General features: G+C 40.9%; 1 protein-coding gene across 1 annotated transcript; it reads left to right on the plus strand.

Moving 5' to 3' along the window:
* The first annotated feature begins 14,855 nt into the window (after positions 1 to 14,855).
* Positions 14,856 to 17,488, plus strand: LOC132486252 (zinc finger protein OZF). Its single transcript, XM_060093174.1, has one exon. It carries the CDS (start codon positions 15,867 to 15,869, stop codon positions 16,743 to 16,745), a length of 879 nt encoding a protein of 292 aa, XP_059949157.1. The 5' UTR covers positions 14,856 to 15,866; the 3' UTR covers positions 16,746 to 17,488.
* The last annotated feature ends 5,850 nt before the right edge of the window (positions 17,489 to 23,338 follow it).

The following is a 23,338-nucleotide window of genomic DNA, read 5'->3' on the forward strand; positions in this document are numbered from 1 at the left end:
ATTGCTATGTATAGTTTTGGTACTGAAAATCCTATTCAAAATTGCTCTTGTTGTTTGTTCTGTGCTCTTCTGAGAAGCCCCACAGTTTGTAAAGATGAGTTTGAGTTATTTATAGAGATGGATTGTGTTAGATGAGCACTGTTTTCCTAAAGGCCTATGACAGAGGTCCAGGGGCCCCTGTGCACTCATGTTAGGAGGCTGTGTAGAAGAGTGTTTTACATGGGTATCAATCCAGTTTACAAGTTGAGTTTTTTGGGGGTTATTCATTCAAATTTTGATCACTTCAGTAATTAAATTAAATGTCATCTCTTGTGGCTGCAAGTACATCCCATAAATTCCCATGCTTAGGAGTATACCCACAAAGAACAAAGGGAAATGACTTAGCAGTAATCTAGTTAATTTGGTCAATGTAGACACCCCAATTGGCTGTATCATATTCTGTTTTGAAACTTGAATTGTGCACCCTTTTTTTTGTTTGTTTACACTGACTAAAATGAGCATAAAATTACCAGATCACTTTACTCCATGTTTTACAGATACAGCATAAAAGACAGATTAAGCAAAGAGATAGTATTTTTCTCTGAGCAGAGTGTGGGAATTTGAGTTCTTATCAGACTTTGAAACCTGTGAATGTTAAATTATACTTGGTTGGCACTTCCTGCTTTTACTTGTCATTGAATTTATTTTCTTCTTCTGAAGCCCAAAGCAAACTTTCAGCTGTATATCCTTCAATGCACTGATGTGAGAAGAGATGAGGTAGACTTGCAGCTGGGAAAATATTTAAAAAATTAATCAAGAAAATTTCGTATTATTCAGCTCCAGTTCAGGAACAAACATGACTTGTGTAAGATTTGGCAACCTCTCATTCCTCTTTCAAAATGAGGCACATCCAAAACACCTTCATGAGGCACGTACTAATTGGCTCTTGCTGCTTGCTAGTTATTGTGTTATTACCTAATCTTATCCATTCAGAGATCCAAAAGGAGACCCATTTACAAGAGACAGTATGATTCAGTGGATTAAGTACAAACCCTGTAATTGCTGACTGTAATTCAAAACCACTCTATTGCTGCTGACTTACTTGCCAGACTCTTGGGAATATGGGTCAACATTACAATATCTGAGTTTCCATAAGGAACATAATGGTTCTCTTTCCCCACCTCCAACATAAAGATATTATAATGACTTAAAGGTAAATTGCTGTAAAAGAAAATAATACAATTCAATGAATGTGATAAGAAATAATTAGATGGGTATGTAGACAATATGTTTATAAGAGGATATAATAACAGAGTAACTCAATTTTCATCACCAAATGACTCAACCATGTGCATGGTCTTTCTTATATAAGCAGTAACTCTGCACAAACACTCTTTACTTCTTGTCTGACCAGTGAAATGGGCTTGATGGGTTAACTTAAACTCCACTGAGATGTAGATACTGTCCCACAAGTATGCACTTTTAATATCTGGCTAAAAATCTCCTTCTATGAGAGGCCTTTTCCAAGTAATCTCCCCAGTATAATCCCTGACCCAGTTGAATTTGCTCTCTTGTGGGTAATACCACTTAACTTTTCTTACGGAAGCTGTGGCCCAGAATTGCATCTTTCAGTTTCGCTGTGGGCCTGCTCCTAAAGAGAGTGCCTTGAGTGCGGGGCCCAGCTTCTTCATCCTTGTATCCCCTAGGGCAGGTAGAGTGTCTGGTCTCTAGCTGCCTGCTCAATGCATGATTATTGAAATTATGACTCTATCCGTCAACAGTAGTGCTTTGGTAACCATTTACTCTAACAAGGTTAAGTTACTTCAACTCAGTAGACCTCAGACTTTTCTATCTGTAAAATGAAGATTTGGACTAGCTAGTAAAAAAGTTTCCTTACAACTCCAAAATTTGACTCTGATTTTATGTATTGTAAAACGTGGCAAATATACATAACTCAAAAATTTGTGGGGCCCTGGTACGAATGATGTGGGAAAACAGAAAGATTTTGAGTTTGACTTATTGAAGTATTATTGTTTAATTTTAATCTATTGATGTATTTATGCTCATTTGTATTTCAGAAAGTATTACAAAATAATTAGGTGATCAAACATTTGGGGGGTTGTTTGTTTATAAACATATACTTGATAGAATGGCCATTGAAAATTATAATAAAAAAATGAACACTGACTTAAATAATATACTTACAGAAAATTAAATAGTGAAAAGAAATTAAAACAATAAAACATAATTTGGTATCTTAATGGCCAGCAAACATCAACCATGACTGTTAACATATGACTATTGTCCTAAGTGAAAATTTGTCACTTTTAGTAGAAATCGTAATGTTTGAGAGTTTTATCATCAAGAGTTTGGGTATATTAAACATTCCATGTAGAGAGAGGCTTCTGGACATATGGAATTGACTTTGACTTAAATCCAGGTGATGCCTCTTATGACATGACGCCTCTTATGACATGACTACCTTTTCTTATAGATGTGAGGGAATGGTCAGGAGGGAGTGTGAGACCTTCCCTTTCTTTAGGTCCTTTAAAGGTGCTGAAAGTCTTGTTTCTCCTCTGCCCACACCTGACTTGCCTGGGGGAGCCCAAAGCTGCAGGGCCTGTTTAGCTGCTGCTATTTACGTGTGCTGACCAAGGTTTATATGCCAATCGCTTTCATATCAGAACTTTCTAGTTGAGAAAGCACCTTTGAAAAATTCAGTGATGCCTGTTCCAGGAGGGATTTTTATTTGAAATTCTTGCTTTTTACTCCTTCCTCTTCATTTGGGTCTCTGTTTCTTCTTCCTTCACCATGATTCTCCATTCACTTATTCACTCATAAACACATACGGGACACTTCCTGTATACCAAACACTTTGTTGGGTCATGAGGATAGAGAGCTAAAGATATGCTCCTCACCATCTAAGAGCTCATTACCCAGTATCATTTTTTTTGGTGCAAAGTCTTTGCAAGATTGGTCCTTTGCTGTTTATAACCACTGGGCATATACTTATACTTTGAATGCTTAGCTTTTTGTTTTTCTTTTAATTCTTTTTGACGTGGACCTTTTTTTTTTTTTTTTTTTTTTTTTTTTTTGTGGTACGCGGGCCTCTCACTGTTGTGGCCTCTCCCGTTGCGGAGCACAGGCTCCGGACGTGCAGGCTCAGCGGCCGTGGCTGACGGGCCTAGCCGCTCTGCGACATGTGGGATTTTCCCGGACCAGGGCACGAACCCGTGTCCCCTGCATCGGCAGGCGGACTCTCAACCACTGCGCCACCAGGGAAGCCCATGTGGACCATTTTTAAAGTTTTATTGAACTTGTTACAATATTGCTTCTGTTTTATGTTTTGGTTTTTGGCTGCAAGGCATTTAGGATCTTAGTTCCCTGACCAGGGATTGAACCCACACCCCCTGCACTGGAAGGTGAAGTCTTAACCCCTAGACCACCAGGGAAGTCCCTGAATGCTTAGCTTTTGATTCTTAGCTTTAAGTAATTGATTCCTAAATTCTGTTAAGTATGATAGTCAATCAGCCAAAGCTGTCTTTAACCATCCATTAAAAAGATATGACCACTTAATATTAGTTTTCTTTCATTTTGCAAATGTCTCTTTTTCAGTGAGAATTTCAAAACCAGGATAATGTTTTTGCAGCTTTAAGCTTTCTGATAACCAGCTTCTAATCTTATTGGTCACTAAATTTGAGGGTGGATGTGGAAAGAAAATTTTTATTTAGGTTATAAGGTCTGGCTCCTCTCTTAAACTTTACTGAAATCCTCTGATGAAGCTATAAACTTCCTGCTTCCATTTTCTTTTCTTTCTCCTTAACAGTTATGGATATAGGAGACAAAGACTTAGATCTCCATTTGAAATTTATGGGATAGTTAGTAGAGAAATTATTGCAAGCTTTCAGAGTTGAGGATGGAGAAGCTACTTAAGGCTATTATTGTAGCTAAGCTGAAGGAGAGGGAAATAATAGGAAAAGGCCATTATAAGGAGCCACAGCAGTCAATTTGTTTGAGCCAAAGACAATGACTGTTTTGATTCTTTATTGCTTCATAACTCTCCTCTTCCCCAAAACTTGGTGGCTTAAAACAGTAACCGTTAATTATATCTCCTAATGCTTTGAGCTGACTGGGTTCAGATGAGTGATTCTTCTGGTTCACATGAAGTCATCTGGGGCTGCAGCTACTTTGGATCTCAGGTGGGCCAGAGCACCCAAGATGGCATACTTAGGTAGCAGTGATGCTGGCCATCAGCTGGTAGCTCAGCTAGGCCTGTCAGCTGGGGGCCTTGACTCTTCTTGAGACCTCCTAAGCATCTCCTTATGGCGGCTTAGGCTTCTGTGTAGTGTGGTGGTTGCATTTCAAGAGGCAGGAAGTGGAGGCTGCCAGTCCTCTTAAAGTCTGGCCCTAAAGTGGCATAGCTTCCCTTCCCTTATATTCTACTGGTCAGAGCGGTCACAGGCCCAACTTATATTCAAGGGAGTAAAGAAATAGACTTCACTTCTCATGGGAGGCAGTGACAAAGAAATCACGGTTAACTTTAATTAACCATAGTAAATCTCTGTGTGTAACTAACCAATATAAAAGCTAGTGTTTGAAAAAAAGAGAGTGGTATAAAAAAGACTAGGTATCTCCTGAATGCATGTGATATAAAGGGGGAAATTAGCTGCTCCTGATCACGTTCAGTTGGGCTTAAGAAATGGTTACCTTAGACCAGGGGTCCCCAGCCCCTGGGCTGCACCAGCAGGAGGTGAGCCGTGGGCAAGCCAACAAAACTTCATCCGAGACTCCCTATCGCTCCCAATCACTTGCATTACTGCCTGAACCATTCCTCCCCCCGACCCCATCCCTGGAAAAATTGTCTTCCATGAAACTGGTCCCTGGTGCCAAAAGACTGGGGACCGCTGCCTTAGGTCATTCATTCTCAAACTTGAGTGTTCAGAGTTTCTAGGAGGGCATGTTAAAACACATATTGCTGGACCCAACCCATAGAGTTTCTGATTAAGCAGCCTGGGTTGGGGCCTGGGAATCTAACTAACCCTCAGATGATGCTGATACTACTGGTCTTAGGAACCACAGTTGGAGAACCACTGTTTTAGACTGTGCAGGGCCAGAAAAAGTGAGAATAAAAAAGAGAAAAGAAGGAAATATATTCTTTTCCTCTAATGGTTTTTTTTTGCTTTTTTTTTTTTTTTTTTTTGCGGTATGCAGGCCTCTCACTGTTGTGGCCTCTCCCGTTGCAGAGCACAGGCTCTGGACGCGCAGGCTCAGCGGCCATGGCTCATGGGCCCAGCCGCTCTGCGGCATGTGGGATCTTCCTGGACTGGGGCACGACCCCGTGTCCCCTGCATTGGCAGGCGGACTCTCAACCACTGCGCCACCAGGGAAGCCCCTCTAATGGTATTTTTAAAAGCCAGTAGTATAAATTTAAGTTTCAGGCCACCATGAACATGTTAACATGGGGCCTTTATGTTTGTCATGGTCATTAATCCTAGTGCTGCAACATCAACCCCTGAAATCTCATTAGTTTAACACAGCAAAGGCTATTCTTACTTATGTAAAGTCCAGTGTGAGTCAGTAACTTTCCTCTGTTTGGCACTACAGCATCTGGAACATGTGGCCCTCAGTATTGCTGAGGCAGGGAAGTGGCCCTCAATATTGCTGAGGCATGGAAGAGGGAAGAGAGATGAGCAAGGCATATCAGTTCTGAAATGCCTCAGCCTGGAAGTGAAACAGGTTAACTTCTCTGAGAGTCCTTTGGCCAGAACTAGTCACATGACCTCAACCTAAACGCAAAAGAAGCTGGGAGATGTTGGGAGCACATGGATAATTAGGAAGCCCTGACTATCTCTGCTAAAGCACCCAACTAACTTTAATGTCCCATATTCTGTGATTAGGCAGGGCTGGAAGTAGAAAGAGTCCCAAGGGCCCTCAAAACCATATGTACACCTCTGCTTACAATTCTTCAAACATTACTCTTACGACTTTAAAATATTTATTCTCGTCTATGAGTAATTTATGGTTTTATTCCTAATTTTCTGTGTGACGTTAAACAGAATGCCCAATGACATCGCTATCTCAAAAGGAAAATCTGTCGTAAAACCTCTTTTTCTCCTATTACAAATAACTTGGTAAGTCTTTGTTGCAGGCCATTTTAGTTGTTCTGTTAAAGAGTGATGAACACTATCTCTTCTTCTTTGCTGATTTTGCCAAGCGCATAATTCTTTAGGTAATTATTGAAGTGATTACTTATACTTCTGGAGTCTCGACAGCTTGTGCGGATTGGCATCAGGGCATTATTAGGACTTTAAAACCATCTTGTGGGTGTTTTTGAAAACAAAGGAATGTTTTAACCATATTATCTAATACTGTTAGCCAAGTATTACATAATACAGTACGGAATATTGTCAGTGAGGAACAAAGCTCAGGTTTGGTTTAATTTCTTCATCAGCTTCCCTTTTACTGTTGTTGCCTACCTTTGTCTGGAATTCTTTTCTTACGTGCCTTCACAAAAATTTATACAGTAAATCCCCTACATACGAACCTTCAAGTTTCGAACTTTTAAAGATGCAAACGTGCGTTCGAATGTCCCATCGTGAAAGTTAGTTCACATGTCTGGCGTACATTGTCACGTGTGTGCATCCTCTACAAGTGGTTGTGCTTTTGTGTACTTTACTGTACAGTACTGTATAGAGTACAGTAGTACAGTATCTTTATTTCAAGCTAGATCTGCAGGAGGATGACTTCATTGAACTCCTTGCTGTGCAACACAAGGAACTTAGTGAAGAGCTGATGGAATTGGAGGCCCAGAGAAAGGACGAAGAGAGACAAGAGGAAGAAGAAGTAAAGAGATTCACAGCACAGGAAAGGGGATTTTCGTCATTTGAGGAGGCGCTATTAGTTTTTGAGGCCCAGGACCCGAACGTAGAACGGTACACGAAGGTTGCAGCAGCCATTCAGAATGCAATCCAGTGCTACCATGCCATCTATAACGAGAAAACAAGAGCTACTACCCAGACATCACTGGATCGTTTTTTCAAGAAGGTAGATAGAATTGAATCCAGCAAGGAACCAGAACCTGTGCCATCAATGTCAGGCATGAGTGAAACTGCAGCTTGCCCTCCGTCTCCTATTGCTGGCGATCCTTCAGCTCTACCATCTCCCACCTCCTCTCCCTCCTCCAGTCAGTAACTCTTCTTCCCTGTTCACTCAATGCCAGCTGCTGTATGCCAGCTGTTGTACTGTACTACTGTACTTTTTAAGGTACTGTACTGTAAGATTAAAAATGTTTTATTTTTGTGTTTGTTTGTTTTTTATGTATTATTTGTGTGAAAAGTATTATAAACCTATTACTATATAGCCGAGTGTGTTAGTTGGGTAACTAGGCTAATTTTGTTGGACTTACAAACAAATTGGACTTATGAACTTGCTCTCAGAACGGAACTTGTTTTTATGGAGAGCACTTACTGTACTGGTGAGCAGGGCTCCAGCCACATAGAGACTGTTTGGTCATGGGAAAGCAGTTCCTATTTTACTCTGCGGATGGGAAGACTTTATTTGGCAGATAAACATGCTTAGGAAATGCTACACACACAGTCTCAGTAGCTTTGAGGCAGATTTCCATTTCAGTTTTGTCTCTTAAATTCTGCAGGCTTAATTAACACCTCTGACATGTTCAAGCAATATGATGATGAGTTGTTTTCTGTAGAAACATGCTTGACTCATAGCAGTCACCTGTTTGGTAAACTGAAGCACTGTATGTCATGATTTTTAGAAAACATCCAAGTTATGTGCCTTGATGCTTTAATTATATGGTCTCAGTTTATACTTAGAATCTTTATAGGATTTTTCCCGCACAATTATTTAGTAGCTACCAGACAGACAGCTTCTTTAAATTAATAAGTGACAGATCAACATAACTCCACTGAGCAGGTGAAGAAACTGAGACAATTTCGTGGCTAGCCCAAAGCATCTTGGTGAGTCAGGGGCAGATTTAGGATTAACCTTAGTTCATATTCCCAGACCAGAGCACCTTGCGTAACTCTGAAGTTAAATTTCTGGAGGCAAGGACACTCTCTTTTTTTTAATATTTGCTGGAACAGTAGGATGATGTGTAGTTAAAGAAATCGGTGACTCTTTAAATCAAGTTATGTGATTCATCTCAGAAGCGTGGCTGTAATTGCCTACCCGGATGGGTGAAGAAAGACTTGAGAATACACAGAAGGCTGCCCAATGTAGTGGAAAGAGCAAGGCACTACAGCTGGAAGAAGCATGTTCCAGTGAGAGCTGTGTGACCTTGGTCATGTCACTTAACTTCCCAAGAACCTTAGCTTCTTCACTTGTAATATGTGAGGCATCAGTGTAGATGTTCCCTAAGGTCTAAATTTCTATTGCAGATTATTGAAACTGTTATATTTGTGTTAGGAAGCATCCTCCGTAGGTGAATCTTAATCCAACCAAAATTCCCATTCTTTTAAAGGTTATTTCTAAGTGCAATTGCTATGAGAGAGAGTTTCCTTGGCTCTAACTTGGCATCTGGAATCTTCTCTTTGTCATCAGCTCTGCTGAAGAGCACAGAAGGGAATCGGAGGATGAAGCTTGGCTGTGAGGAGGCTGAGTGTACAGAGCAAGCACAAACTTGTAAGGCCAGGCTCTCCTTACAGCCCTGCTTTCCATTTTCCCCAGAGATGGAGGCTGAACTCTAAACCACCTCCTGCTACCCACACACCTTACTGATGGATAGAAGAAATCTTGGCGTGGGGAGAGTGTTTGCCAGGTTATTTTGGTAGCAGCTCTTGTATTCACCCTCACCCCCATGTATTTGGTTGGTTTGCCATGGAAAGAGTCTGGGGGGATTTCCTTTTTCGAGTTTTTCCCCTTCTCCCACGCTTGTGCCAAGTGAGAAGAAAAATGGGGCATCAGCCTCATGGAAATACAATGGTGCCTCCCTGTTTCTCCACCTGCCCCTGTGGAAGGGAGCTTGATGACCCTCATCAAGGGCACAGCATGGGGGTTGGAGTCCCTTTGAAGGGGTATTCTCTGCAGAGGTCCAGGCTTATTTCTGAATATCACTCACCCAGAGGCCAGTTTCACATCCTGCAAAAAATCTCTGAGAGAATGTGTCAGCAGAACCAGCATTGCATGTCTAGACAAAGAATTGATATTAGCATCATCAGCCAGCATCCAATCTGTTAACTCTTGTGTAAGCATTTGCTATCTGTGCCCCAGGCATTTTTTGGCTTAAAGTGAAAACTGTAGCTCTAAGATTTAGACTTAGGTCTTTCAGGAGGTTCTTTCAAGGGAAGGAATCACAAGGTACCTTATTTCAAGATCAGGTATTTTATTGATTAATATGAAAGTCTCCTCTTTTTTTCCTTCCTCAGTAAAATGGTGACTGTGTTGTCGCCACCTTCACTGTATTATATATTCATTATTTTAAAAAATATTTATTAAGCAACCTCTCGAAACCTATGCAGGGCATTCTGCTAGGTTCCGCTGATACACTGATGAATAAATCAGCTAAGATCCCTGCCCCTCTGGAGTTTATAGCTTAATGAGGATACTGACCACAAACGAGTAACAGGATATTTCTGTCTCAGTTTCGACTGAGGCACCAAAGAACAAAGCAGTAGGCGTCGAGTTCCTTGGCTTTCTAAATCGAGGTGCTAGACTACCTCTGCAGGATTTGCAGAAAGGGTGCCTCAGAACTGGTTCTGCCAACCTGACCCATCATCCACCTCCAGGACATTGATGAGAAGGCTTAGTGTTCTTGGAGGTTCAAGTGCTGGTAGGGAGAGTTCGTTTGAGGCGAGTTGTCACTGTGCTGAGTGGTTCTCCTCACCTTGGGGAGGGGCTATGTGTCCCCCCACTCAAACCTCTTTGGGAGGAGACTTCTAGGGAACCACTCAGAGAGAGCACTGTCCTGTGTTGCCTGGAGTTTGGGAACTTGGGGACTAACATCTGAGGCATCTCAAGGCAAAGGCCAGAGTGGAGGAGGGTAAGACATGGTGGTGGGGGTCACAGCAGAGAAGAGGTGGCTGCATTGGGAATGCCAGCACTTTTGGAGTTGACTAGGCAAGAATTGGGTCTGAGGAAAGAACAGATTGGGTCATCTTGAAAGTAACTTGACAAGAAGGACATATGGAGGGGTGAGGTGACTTTGGAAAAAAAGCCGGGCTTTTAGAATGGGGCAGCTGAGTGGGAATGAGGGGGAAATTCTTAAGGGGCCAACCAGAAGGGCTTTGTCCAGTAAAGCTGCTGTGGATAAGACATCTGCCATGATGGGAGTCACTGAAACCCCGTAAAGAATGGGCTTGGGAAGCTTGGTTGTCTGCTAAATGCAGAGGCACCAAGCCCAGATTACAGCCATATCTGACAAATAAGATCTATTTTCCCCTATTCTAATCCATCCCCTGCCCCAACCTGGAAGGGCCTGAATCCACAGCTAGCAAGATGGGAGGAGGTGGGGTGAGGAGAAGTTTGCCCCATTGGACAACCTTCCAAGCCTGAAGCAGATCTGAGCTGGCAGAAGGGAGAAATAGCAGGTTAACTTAGGTTTGCAGTTTTTTTGTTTGTTTGTTTTGTTTTTTGTGGTACACGGGCCTCTCACTGTTGTGGCCTCTCCCGCTATGGAGCACAGGCTCCGGACGCGCAGGCTCAGCGGCCATGGCTCATGTGCCCAGCTGCTCCGCGGCATGTGTGACCTTCCCGGACGGGGCACGAACCTGTGTCCCCTGCATCGGCAGGCAGACTCTCAACCACTGCACCACCAGGGAAGCCCAGGTTTGCAGTTTTGATATTAAAATCACCCGAGAAAAGGGACTATTTGCTCATGATCAGGAAATGACTAGGATAGCTACGGGACAAGTGGGAAATTTTCAACTAACGACAGGGAAGGACATATGAAGGGAGCAGATTTGAAGTAGCAGGAGTAGGAGAGGATAAATCGCGTTTAGCTCGTGCCATACTGATCCTGGTTCTTTTATTAACTGGGCAACTAGTGAATGAATCAAATATAGAATTATAAAACTGTGTTCTTAAAGGATAATGGGGAGGGGTGATAGTGGTCTGGAGCCCACTTAAAGAGCTCGACAAGGGTGACCTCTCAGGAAACAATAATTAATGAATGAGAAGGAGCCAGCTGTGCTGTGTTTGGTGAGAGTTGGGGGAAGGCGGTCCCTGCAGGGTCCAGGCAGAGGAACAACATTTGTAAAGTTTATGTGGAGTCACATGATCAGTACCCAGTATACATTCGAGTGGCTTCAACCAAGGATATGTTCGTTCTTTGTACAGGGCACTGAGTTAAATGCCAGGACTACAAACAGGATGAATGCCTCCTTCACTGAGGTTCAAGGATTAATTGATGAACACATTAAAACAAACAAACAAAATGAAACAAAACAAAAACAAACCAAAAAACCCCCAAAAATCTTTGATGAAAGGTTAAGATCTAAAGGCTATGAAGAGCGAAGAAGCTCTTGCCCTCTGCTCTCAAGCTCCTAATGGCCCCAGATAACGTTCTCCCTTTTGGAGAATTGCCATGACAAGCAGCCTCTTTTAGTGTGCTGGTGACCTTTTATGGAGTGCAAGGGCAGCTGGACAAAGAAACACAGAGCTCCCCGACAGTTCCAGGAGGGAGGGAAAACCTCTGAACTTGTCCTAGGGCTCTGTTTATGTGTAAGACTTAGAAAAGACTACTTGCTATAAGCATGCCATCCAACATAACAGAGGTACGATGTCAACAGCTCTGTCAGTTGGGGCAGATAGAACTCCTCGCATTGACACAATGATTGGAAAATTGGCTCGCCTTAGCTGGCATAAGTTTGTTCACTCAGGAAATGAAAAGAACAGAAAGCTGAACTGGTGACCTGGTCATGGCCTGGGGAGAGTCTTTTTGGGAATGTGGACTCATCCATTTAAAGCTCAGATCTTGGGCAGATAGTGACCTCAGCGAGTGTCTATGTGGGTGGCACTTTCCCAGCCTCGCTGGGGTTCTAGGTGTCACTCAGTCTCCACCAGGAAATGGAGCATCTCAGGGCAGGGAGCAGTGCACCAAGGCCTGCGGGGCTCTCAGGAGACAAGGACTGACAACCCCTGCTTTCAAGGAATACCCTGGTTGGGAGATAGAACTGCCATTGCCAACATATCTGGCAGGCACGTGTGCAGAGCCAACTCAGGGAGGTGAAATATGCTTTCTGTGAATACCAAGAAAAGGCAGTGCAATCTCAATGACCAGAGTTTTCCATGTCTCTAGCTTTTAATTTTGTCTGTTCACTTTCCCAATAACACATGCTCAACAGAGAAAGTAGCAAGTGCAGACAGTGTAAGAAATCAGCAACGTTCTTTTTTTTTTTTTTTGCGGTACGCGGGCCTCTCACTGTTGTGGTCTCTACTGTTGCGGAGCACAGGCCCTGGATGCGCAGGCTCAGCGGCCATGGCTCACGGGCCCAGCCGCTCTGCAGCATGTGGGATCCTCTCGGACCGGGGCACGAACCTGTGTCCCCTGCATCGGTAGGCGGACTCTCAACCACTGCGCCACCAGGGAAGCCCAGTGATGTTCATTTTTAAAGAATGTTTTGTAAATAGAGAAGACACTACTGAATTTTGGAGGAGAGAGTTTGTGCTATGTCTTTCCTCTTTTCCCTTGGGTGGGGAGAAGAAATTTGCCCCATTAGAACCTGTGCCCCTTAGAGAGGAACCAATCTCTAAACAGGCTGCCTGGTTCTCAGAAAAGTTCTCAATAAATATATTTAAAAATCAAAGTTGGGGGATTTAGGGATCTAAGAATTTCAATTTTTTAAAAAAATTTTGAATTAGAGTGCTTTGTAACTAGTCTCTCTTGCCAGTATTATGTAAGGATATCAGACCCTAAACATGCTCTTTGATATTCTTTAACTTAAAAACACAGTGAGTTTCAAAAATCAGTTTTCAAGTTGACATTGTGGTCCTTGGGTGTACTTTTTCCTTGGCGACATACAGTAGCAGAAAGAGCACAAGCATTTGAGTCAAGCAAACGTGCATTTGAACACCAGCCTTACAACCTGTAGATCTGGAGTCTGGGACCCTGCTCTAGAGTTCCACTTTGGAGGGTCCTCTCTGATCCTGTGACAGTTGCAGCCCTCCTCATAGAGAGAGAAGTCTGAGGGGCTGAGAACACATGCCCACCTGAACCCTCTGTCCCTGTGCTTTCAGGACCTGAATTCCCTGCCCAGGCAACTGAGAACACACTTCCAGGGACTGCTGGGGCCTGGGATAGGCTGGCTGGGCTGTCCACCCTTTGCGGGATGGGGCCTGACTGGGATGGGTGTGGGGTGAGAGGCAAGGAGGATGGGGCAGTGGGCTGGGGAACTTCCATTTGTCCTTTATATTGAGTACTGAAAGTGTCACATTGTTTGCAAGTGACTTGACCATTCTGAAGGTCATTTTTCTCCTTTGAAAATGTGTATAAGAATTCCTATCTTACAGATATTAAGGATCCAATCAAATTATTATATAAACATAATTGTATGGAATATAGTAAATGATAAGTTCTTATCACTGCTACCAATCATGGCTAGAGTTTCAGGCTAAACTCAAAATGTCTGCTAAATCCATCACACAACTGAAATGCACTACTAATTATATTATTAGCACTAACAGTATTTCAGGTATATGGTTTCTTATCTAAAACCTTTGGGGCCAGATGTTTTCAGAATTCAGAATTTTGAGGATTTTAGAAATATGTGCATAAACCATATATCGCGTTGCCCCTGGAATATTTCAGGCAGGGCCATGTTATCAAATACATTAATATTTTTATAGCAAAACCTATTGAATGAATATGTGTGGTAAGTAAAGACTATACATGGTCTCATATCAGTTTAGGTTAATTTTTTAAATAACTTTTAAAATTTTAGAACAGTTTCATATTTATAGAAGGATTATAAAGATAGTACAGAGACTTTTCCATATGGTTATCATCTTACCTTAGTATGGTACATTTGTCACAATTAATAAACCAATATTGATACATTATTATGAACTGAAGTCCATACTTAATTCAAATGTCCCTAATTTTTACCTGCTTTCCTTTTCTGTTCCTGGATTCCATCTAGGACACTCCATTTCATTTATAGTTGTTATGACTCCATAAGCTCTTGTTGGCTGTGACAGTTTCTCAAACTTTTCTTGTTTTTCATTACCTTGATAGTTTGAGGAGTACTGGTCAGATATTTTGTAGAATATCCTTCAACTGGGATTTGTCTGACAGCTTTCTCATGATTAGACTGGGGTTATGGGTTTTGGGGAGGAAAACCACACAAGTGCCATTCTCATCACATCTGAAGGGTACATACTATCAATATGACTTATCACTGTTGATGTTGACCTTGATCACCTGGCTGTGGTAGTGTTGGTCAGGTTTCCCCACTGTAAAGTTACTCTTTCTTCTCGCCTTTTCATTTTGAACTTGTTGGAAGTCACTCTGTACAACCCATGCTTAAGGAGTGAGGAAGTATGCCCCCCCTCCTAGAGGGGGGAGTGTCTGTAATTGTTTGGAATTCATCTGTGCAGGAGATTGGTCTCCTCTTTCCATAAATCAGATCTTGCTGCCGAATGGGTTAAGAAATCTTTTTTTTTTCCTTTAAAAATTTTTGGGGAGTGCGCAGGCGCAGCGGACCGAGTGGACATTTTGGTCTTTGTCCGCGGGTCAGTCCGGCCCCTGGGTCCACGTGGCGCGAAAATAGGAGATGGAAATTCATTCTTCAAATGTACCTGAATTTACATGAAGTTGTACAGGTACAAGGTTGTTCATTGCAGCAGTGTTTCACATAGGAAAAGATTAGAAACAATTCATGCCCATCAGTAGGAGATTGGTTCAATAAAATTATGATGGTCGCTTCCTTGTGCATTCCTGGAGACTGCACCTTCCTCATCCTTCAGAAGGCCAGGAGGCCCCAGGGCTCAGCCTGAGTTCTAGGACAGAACTTTGGCTCCAGCATTAACATTCTAGTGCTGTGTCATTTCCCCAATAGCAGGTTATAAGCTGTCCAAGCTGTATGTGATCCTGTGTTGAAGCAAGAAGACGAACTCTGGATGGTGGAGAAGGAAGTGTAAAGGAAATTTGTCCAGAAGAAGCCTGAGAAGATGATGAGCAGATAGAGAGGCAACAAGACTTGGGAGGCAAGTTGCATCCAGCTCCAGTAAAGTACAGACTGAGGAAAAAAGCAGTGAATATAAGAAAATTGGAAAAATACTTCTTCTGATCTCAAACCTTATATCTTTTAAGGCAACACCTTTTCAACTTAACCTAGAAAGAGTTTGAAACACAATTTAGACTTAGTTGTGTAGGAAAGAATCATCAGTTAGTTTGGAAATCCTGCCACAGCTTACTACTTGTGGTAATAACCCCCTTTAGGTGTAAATCAGTGTGGAAATGCCTTCATTTAAAAAATTTTGAACCCCATATGATATCAGAGCATTCATACTGGAGAGAAAACCTATGAATTTACTGAATGTGGTAAACTTTCACTCACATGTTGCACCTCATAAATGTAGAAGTCAGGCTGGAGAGAAACCCTGTGCTTCTAAGGAATATTGAAAAGCCTTTAGCTAGATAACAAATCTCATTGAGTAGAAGAAAATTCATACTGGAGAGAAACCAGTGAATGTAACAAAACTTCATTTGACTATTAGAAAATTTAGAGTTGAAGAGAAAGCTTTGAAGGTACTAAGTATGATAAAGTTTTCTCTTGAACCTTACCTCTTACTCTGCATTTGAAAGGTCATACACAGAGAAGCCCTACAAATGTAAGAAATGTGGAAATACCTTCACCTAAAAGTAAATTCTCATTCATCAAAAAATTCATACTGGAGAGAAATCTTGTGAATGTGGGAAAGCTTCCATTCAGATGTCACACCTCAGTCAGCAGAGAATTTGTAGTGGGGAAAACCCCTTTGCCTGTAAGGTATGTGGGAAAGTCTTCAGCCACAAATCAACTCTCACTGAGCATGAGCATTTTCATAATAGAGAGAAGCCTTTTGAATGTAATGAATGTGGAAAAGCATTCAGCCAAAAGCAGTATGTTATTAAACATCAAAATACCCATACTGGAGAGAAGCTTTTTGAATGTAATGAATGTGGAAAATCCTTCAGCCAGAAGGAAAACCTTCTTACCCATCAGAAAATACACACTGGAGAGAAACCTTTTGAGTGTAAGGATTGTGGGAAAGCTTTCATTCAGAAGTCGAACCTCATCAGACACCAGAGAACTCACACAGGAGAGAAGCCCTTTGTATGTAAGGAGTGTGGGAAAACTTTCAGTGGCAAATCAAACCTTACTGAGCATGAGAAAATTCATATTGGAGAGAAACCCTTTAAGTGTAGTGAATGTGGAACAGCTTTTGGTCAGAAGAAGTACCTCATAAAACATCAAAATATTCACACTGGAGAGAAACCCTATGAATGTAATGAATGTGGAAAAGCCTTCTCTCAGCGAACGTCACTTATTGTACATGTGAGAATTCATTCAGGTGATAAGCCTTATGAATGCAATGTATGTGGAAAAGCCTTCTCTCAAAGTTCATCTCTTACGGTGCATGTGAGAAGCCATACAGGTGAGAAACCCTATGGTTGTAATGAGTGTGGGAAAGCTTTCTCTCAATTCTCAACCCTTGCTCTACATTTGAGAATACACACAGGTAAGAAGCCTTATCAATGTAGTGAATGTGGGAAAGCTTTCAGCCAGAAATCACACCATATTAGACACCAGAAAATTCATACTCATTAAAAACCTGTGGATATCATGAAAAGTGTTCATCAGGAATTTACATCTCATAACATATCAGAAATAATCATTCTGAAGGAACGCTTCACAAATGAGAGAAACAAAAGCTAAAAAAGGATACCAGAGAATTCATCCTGAAGAGAAAGACATTTGTATGATAATATCCAGTAAAAAAAAAAAAACATACAGCACAGTTAATGCTGAAACTTTAGATGCATTTCCACTAAAATTGGGAATGGAAAACATGTTTAACATTGCCGTCTACATGGATCTGGAGATCTTCACCAATGTAAAAAAAAAAAAAGTTGCAAGTATTAGAAAGGAAGAGACCTTTATGGTATTGATTTAGCAGGACAGAAGAGATTCTGGAAACACCTATGCATTTATTAGAATTTATAATATAGAAATGGCATCAGGAGATGAGAATATAATGGGACTATTTTAAAAAATGATTTGGAGGTAATTTGTTCTCCAAGGGACACAAAAAAAAAAAAACATGAACTATACACAAAGGTAAGATCCAAGGGGGTTAGGTTAAAAACAGTAATATGAAAAAGCTATATACTAAAATGGTTATGACCTTGGGAATTGGGAAACATTCCTTATAGCAAGTTGAAAAACACCTAGCAATTCTACTCTGAGTTTGTATGCTCAGGAAATGTGTACCAGGCTATTTACTGTGGCATGATATGTAGTAGTCATAAATTGGAAACAACTTAAATGCCCATCAGCAACAAAATGGAAAATACTTATGATGGAATACTGTATATCTGTAAAATGTAATAAATGAGATCTATATGTATTACAGAGAAAGATCTCAGAAATGTTGAGGGGGAAAGATAAAGTTGCAGAATGACATATAATATGCTGACAGTTTTGTAAATTTGAATAAAACTTCCCTCAAAATTTCAGTGCTATATATTGGTAATGGATACATATATGTATGTATGTTTTTTAAATGTTTTTGAAATGGTTTGGAAGGATACAGACCAAACTCTTGATAGTGGTTGCCTGTGAAGAGTGGAGAAGGGAAGGTAATGCGTGTGGGAGAGGGGGGGATTGGATTGGTTAGAGGGGACTTCAGTTTTATATATAAACGTCCATTTCTCTTTAAAAAAAAAAAAAGACTGCAAGAAAATATATTGAAATACTGGTTAATTCTGGATTGTGGTATATGGATATCTTGTCTTATTTTTTGTACTTTTCTGTATTTTTAAATTTTCTCAAAATTAACAAGAATGGGGGTGAGGATGGGAACACTGTACCTATAGAAATCATGTTCTAATGGATTCATTCGCAATCAGCTACTAAACTTTTTATAGAAAATATTTCTAAAATTTTATCAATGAGTGGATGGACTTGCTCTCTATGTAGTATGAAATTATCTATTTTATTAAAATTTAAAATGACAGCAAAAAAAAAAAAAAAAAAATTTTTGTATTGTGGATAAGGGATTATGGACCAGAACCAGTGTTATACCTAAATTTTAAAAGTGCTTGCACTCACTGTACCCCCTGGTGATAGAAGAGACTGAGTTGGTGGTTCCTTATAGGAAGAAAGAATGAAAGGGACTAGTAGGAAGGGATAATGGTGGCCTGTTTCTGAGAGCCGTGGATGGTCCCCTCCCATCACATGTGGCTTGGCTGTACATTCCTAAACAAGAAGCACATTTGGTTATTTCCATACCTTCGTAACAAATTTATCCTGAAGGGAAATACTGGGAGATATGGTGATGACCAAGTTAAGAGTGTAAGTTTTTAAAAATGAGACAAATTTTCCCCTTCGTGTGTTTGTCAGACCTTTTAAAACACGCATTTTCATAGAAACTCTTAAATTGGGATTATTCAGGACTAGGAGAGGTGTGTATAGAAAGAAATGTAAATTGTTCTCACCCTGGGCATGCAGAGTCACCTCCCACAGCCACCAGGGATCCACTCCACCCTCCTACATTCCCTCCTCCCTCTGAGATGCCCTGTACCTGCCTCCAGGCAGCAACATGTCCCAGGCTGGGTCCTCTTTCTCCTCAACTCTTCTCACCCTCCTCCCCTCCCAGCTGGGTGAGACCCTCTCAGGATTTTTATCATCCAGTCCTAGCTCCCCTGTGGCCTCTATATGGCTTCTGAAACTTGCTTCTCCCCAGGGTTAATATTCAAAGTGTCTGACAATCTATGCCCTGGAGCTGCAGCTGGGTCTTACTGTGCCAGGCACTACCTCTTTAGGTACAGAGGGTCCAGTAGGAGGGGACTCACAGAAGGATGTTCGAAGGGATGTGGAAATGGCTGAGAGCAGCTGCAATTTATCAACCTGAAGAGGAGTCTTGATATTTTAACATTCAGGAAAAGTAAATATTATTATATATATATTGTATCATATTGGTCATAGGAGCCTTCCAGAATTAAGCTCTAGCCTCCACTTACTGATTACTAACAGAATGCGTACATACGCTCAGGGTTGACTTTCTAGGTTTTGGAGTTGCTCACTGATGCCCCAAGAAGGCATCCATTTTAATTAGGGCTGCAGTGTGACCTAATATTGATATGTTACTGTCCAAACTCACCCCTAAAACCTAATAGCCAATGTCGTAATGATCTTAGAGCAAACTCACAAGATGGTATGAGCCCCAGGCAGCACGAGAATTGTTTAACATAGGCTGACAGGAATGTAGCTGTAGTAAAGTTTTTCCTATTTCAGTCTTCAAAGGAGCACAGGTCAGGAAATTTCTCTTCTGTTGATTTCACTTGATCCTTCTCCAAACTATGACATCATTGCCTACAATTACATGTATCTCTTTAGTATACTATGGGTGATCCTATCTCTTCCACCTAATTTAGAGGAATAATGTGGAGGTCTTGAAAATGGTATGAACTTCTGAGGAAAAAAAAGTTATAGGTAGGGGTTATGGGGACATGTGTATGCATATGACTGATTCGCTTTGTTGTGCAACAGAAACTAACACAGTATTGTGAAGCAATTATACTCCAATAAAGATCTATTAAAAAAGAAAAAAAAAGTCATATGTAATTTAGATGATGAATAATCTTCAAACAACTCCCTGAATTTGAGCTCCAATTAGAGAGGAATAATTAGACATGTTGGCATTGAAGAAATAAAATATTTCAAACCACTCTCTGATCTTGGTCATGTCTCTTTTTCAAAGTCCAAAAATTAAACATAATGATGGATTAGATAAGTAAGTTTATTATTCACCATCTGGTTATGCCACTTGATGAACTGACTGGAGTTTCTCAGAGACCTTCTTTTCAAAGGCTCCCCTGGGCTAACAATTCCCTCAAGCCTGTTTTTTTGTGGTGTCTTTAAACCACATGTCACTGGGTTTAATTGCCTATAGCAAAGGCCTCTCAACTTTATTGTCAAACTCTTTTATCCATAAAAATTATTTGACTTCTTAAGTCTTATAATACACTTTATACATTTACTACCAAAATAATACATTATGTATGTTGTAAAACTGTTTGCATAGTTCATTTGGAAATTTCTTGTGTACTGCCTTGTGAAAACCTTGTATCTTGAATTGTTTTTTAAATAGTTAATTGTGATTTACATTTTCATTGGTTTATGTTTCCTTTTTGTCTCTGATTAGATTTATAAAACTAAGGTCAAGAATTAAAAAAAGAAAAATATTCTCTACAACAGAACCTTTCGCTTAACTGGAGTCTTGTCGGGTTTTGCCCCATTTGTGTGTTCAGCAGCAAGCCACTTAACTTGCATGAGTACCGAATATCTCATCTGTAAAGGAAGGGCTTGGACTAGATGATTTCTAACATCCCTCCAGCTTTATAATTTGGATGATAGGATTTGACTTGGCAAATCTCCCAGAGAGATGTTCTCTGGGTTTGAGAAGGCTGTCCTAATTTGACTATGGATGTTATGAATTTAGAAAAAACTCTTTTAGAAAACTCCCCAAAGACAAACGCCCTAGAGGCTTGGTGTCCTAAACCATCTTCCTGCTGCACGGCTCAGACAGTAGGTTGAGGGGTGCCACTGTGGAATGCCACACCACAGCATCACAGCGGCAGGAGGCTGGTTGCACACGTGAATCATGAAACTGTCAGCAACAGCATTATTCATAAAGAGAACTTCAGTTGAGAGCTGAGTTCAATAATTTTTAGCCCAATATGCCAGCACTTGGCCTTCTCACATTTTTTGTTTGCATTATGTTAAAAATCCTGATTTTATTTTCTAATCCTTTCTGTGTGAGCTGTGGTGTTTAGGGAAATAGATGCATAAAAAATACATATAAAATGCCACATCCTGTAAACATAGCTTACGCTGATTATTTTAAATGTTTTCTTTACTCAAGCAGGTGGATTTAGGACATAACAGTAATAATAAACACTCATCTAAAGAACAGATTTTGATCAACGAAGTCTCCCATTGGTTATATATATGTAATCTTTACTCTGTTGGTTTTCCGAGGGCAAAAATTGCACAAAAGAAACAGACCACAGCTCTTGTAATATAATACCAGTAAAACAAAACAAACAAAAGAAAAAGCACACAAAAAACCAAACAAACCCCACCCCCCCAGAAAAGCAAACAGAACCTCAAGACAAAAATTGGCCTAACAATGCAAACTAGAACTTAAATAAGATCCTACCACACCTAGGCAGCCACCCATATCCAGTCTGTATCCTGGAAAGACTTATGACTAAGCAAAGAGAGGAGAGACCATGAAAAGAATCAGTCATAGATTTTTAATTTATAAGCACAGACTGATCCAGGGAAGACTTACAGCAAATTTTATTCCAATGCCTCTTGCTGTTTTTTTTTTTATCATACAATCTGTGTCTGTCAGCAACAGCCTTTGATTGCTTCTTTAGCCAACCTGAAATGCTAGGAGGATCCTTGTTTAACCAGTTTTTTTGCGGTACGCGGGCCTCTCACTGTTGTGGCCTCTCCCATTGTGGAGCACAGGCTCCAGACGCGTAGGCTCAGCAGCCAAGGCTCACGGGCCCAGCCGCTCCGCGGCAGGTGGGATCTTCCCGGACCGGGGCATGAACCCATGTCCCCTGCATCGGCAGGCGGACTCTCAACCACTGTGCCACCAGGGAAGCCCAACCAGTTTTTAAAAACTACGTCTCTATGCCACCCTCACCATCATTTAATTTGTTTTCAGGACCAGAGATCTTTACTCACATTATATTTAAGGATCTGTTATAATATTATCAAGGGGGGTTAGAAGTAATTATATAGGAAATGAAAAATCAAGAATCTTATATTTCTGTCCCAGGCAAGGACCATAAATTAGTTGTGCCGCAGCAGTCCTCTTTTCCATGGGATTATCTTTATGATAACACTGATGATAACACATTTGACATTTTGTGTAAAAGATGCTTTATATTTGTCATATAGAAAATATGAATGTGCAGTCAGCACTGGCATCTAAGCAGTTGTAGATACTGTGGTTAAACACAGGAGGAGATTTCCTATGAAAAGTGGACAAATGTGTATTACATGAAAGTGATTGTCGGCACTACTTTAAGTAGATACTGCTGCCCTTAGTGAGAAGAATGTAGAATAAATGTCAGTTGTTTTTATTTCATGCCTAGATTTTGTTTGTTAAAAGTCAGGTTAGGGCCTCCCTGGTGGCGCAAGTGGTTGAGAGTCCGCCTGCCGATGCAGGGGATACGGGTTCGTGCCCCGGTCTGGGAGGATCCCATATGCCGCGGAGCGGCTGGGCCTGTGAGCCATGGCCGCTGGGCCTGCGCGTCCGGAGCCTGTGCTCCGCAACGGGAGAGGCCACAGCAGTGAGAGGCCCGCATACCGCAAAAAGAAAAAAAAAAAAAAAAAAAAAAAAAGTCAGGTTAGTTCTCTGATTATATGATTTAAATGCTTGGATTGATTCAGTATCATTAATAATTTTGCATTTTGTGACCTCAGTTGTTCAAGCCAGCTGTTTTGCTCACCAGGTATGCTCAAAGTGGGGAGAAAGGCAAAGTCTGTGAGTCAACTGAAGTCTGATATAGACTTTCCGTCAGATTTAAAAAGAAAAAATTTAAATCATGATATTCCATGTGGAAAATATACTCTATGGTCTTTTTTTTTTTTTTTTTTTTTTAATGCCAATGAAATCCCCACAGCATGTTCAAGGCTAAATAAACAGGGAGGTTGCAGACCATGCTTATACTTTATAGTCTGGGTATTTGGGAGACTCTCTGAGTCAGCACCCTTTCTTCTGTGCCTTCTGCCCTCCCTGCCTAGGAAGGCCAGTGTGGGTAGGGCTAGCCTTAACTGTGGGGACAGTCAGTAGGTGCCTCTTTAAAAATGCTATTTTCCCCCCTGTTAATTTGTCCTTTTCAGATATCTACCTATTTATCTACCTATGACGTATATATATGTAATTTATTCACTTGATAAAATGCATTGAGTACATTTATGTACAAGGTATGTAGAAGACAGAAGATAGAAAAACAAGTTTCAGTGAGTCCTTTAGCTTACAGAGATGTGTAGAAAATGAGACATAGTCACCTATAAATATAATATAACGTAGAAAGTGTCAAGTGCCATAAAAGGGAAAGAGCAGAAGTACTCTTCCTTTGGGTTAAATGAACATATACTATGGGTACAGCCTCATT

The sequence above is a fragment of the Mesoplodon densirostris genome, chromosome 3 (assembly GCF_025265405.1).
Source record: "Mesoplodon densirostris isolate mMesDen1 chromosome 3, mMesDen1 primary haplotype, whole genome shotgun sequence".
NCBI classification, from domain to species: domain Eukaryota; kingdom Metazoa; phylum Chordata; class Mammalia; order Artiodactyla; family Ziphiidae; genus Mesoplodon; species Mesoplodon densirostris.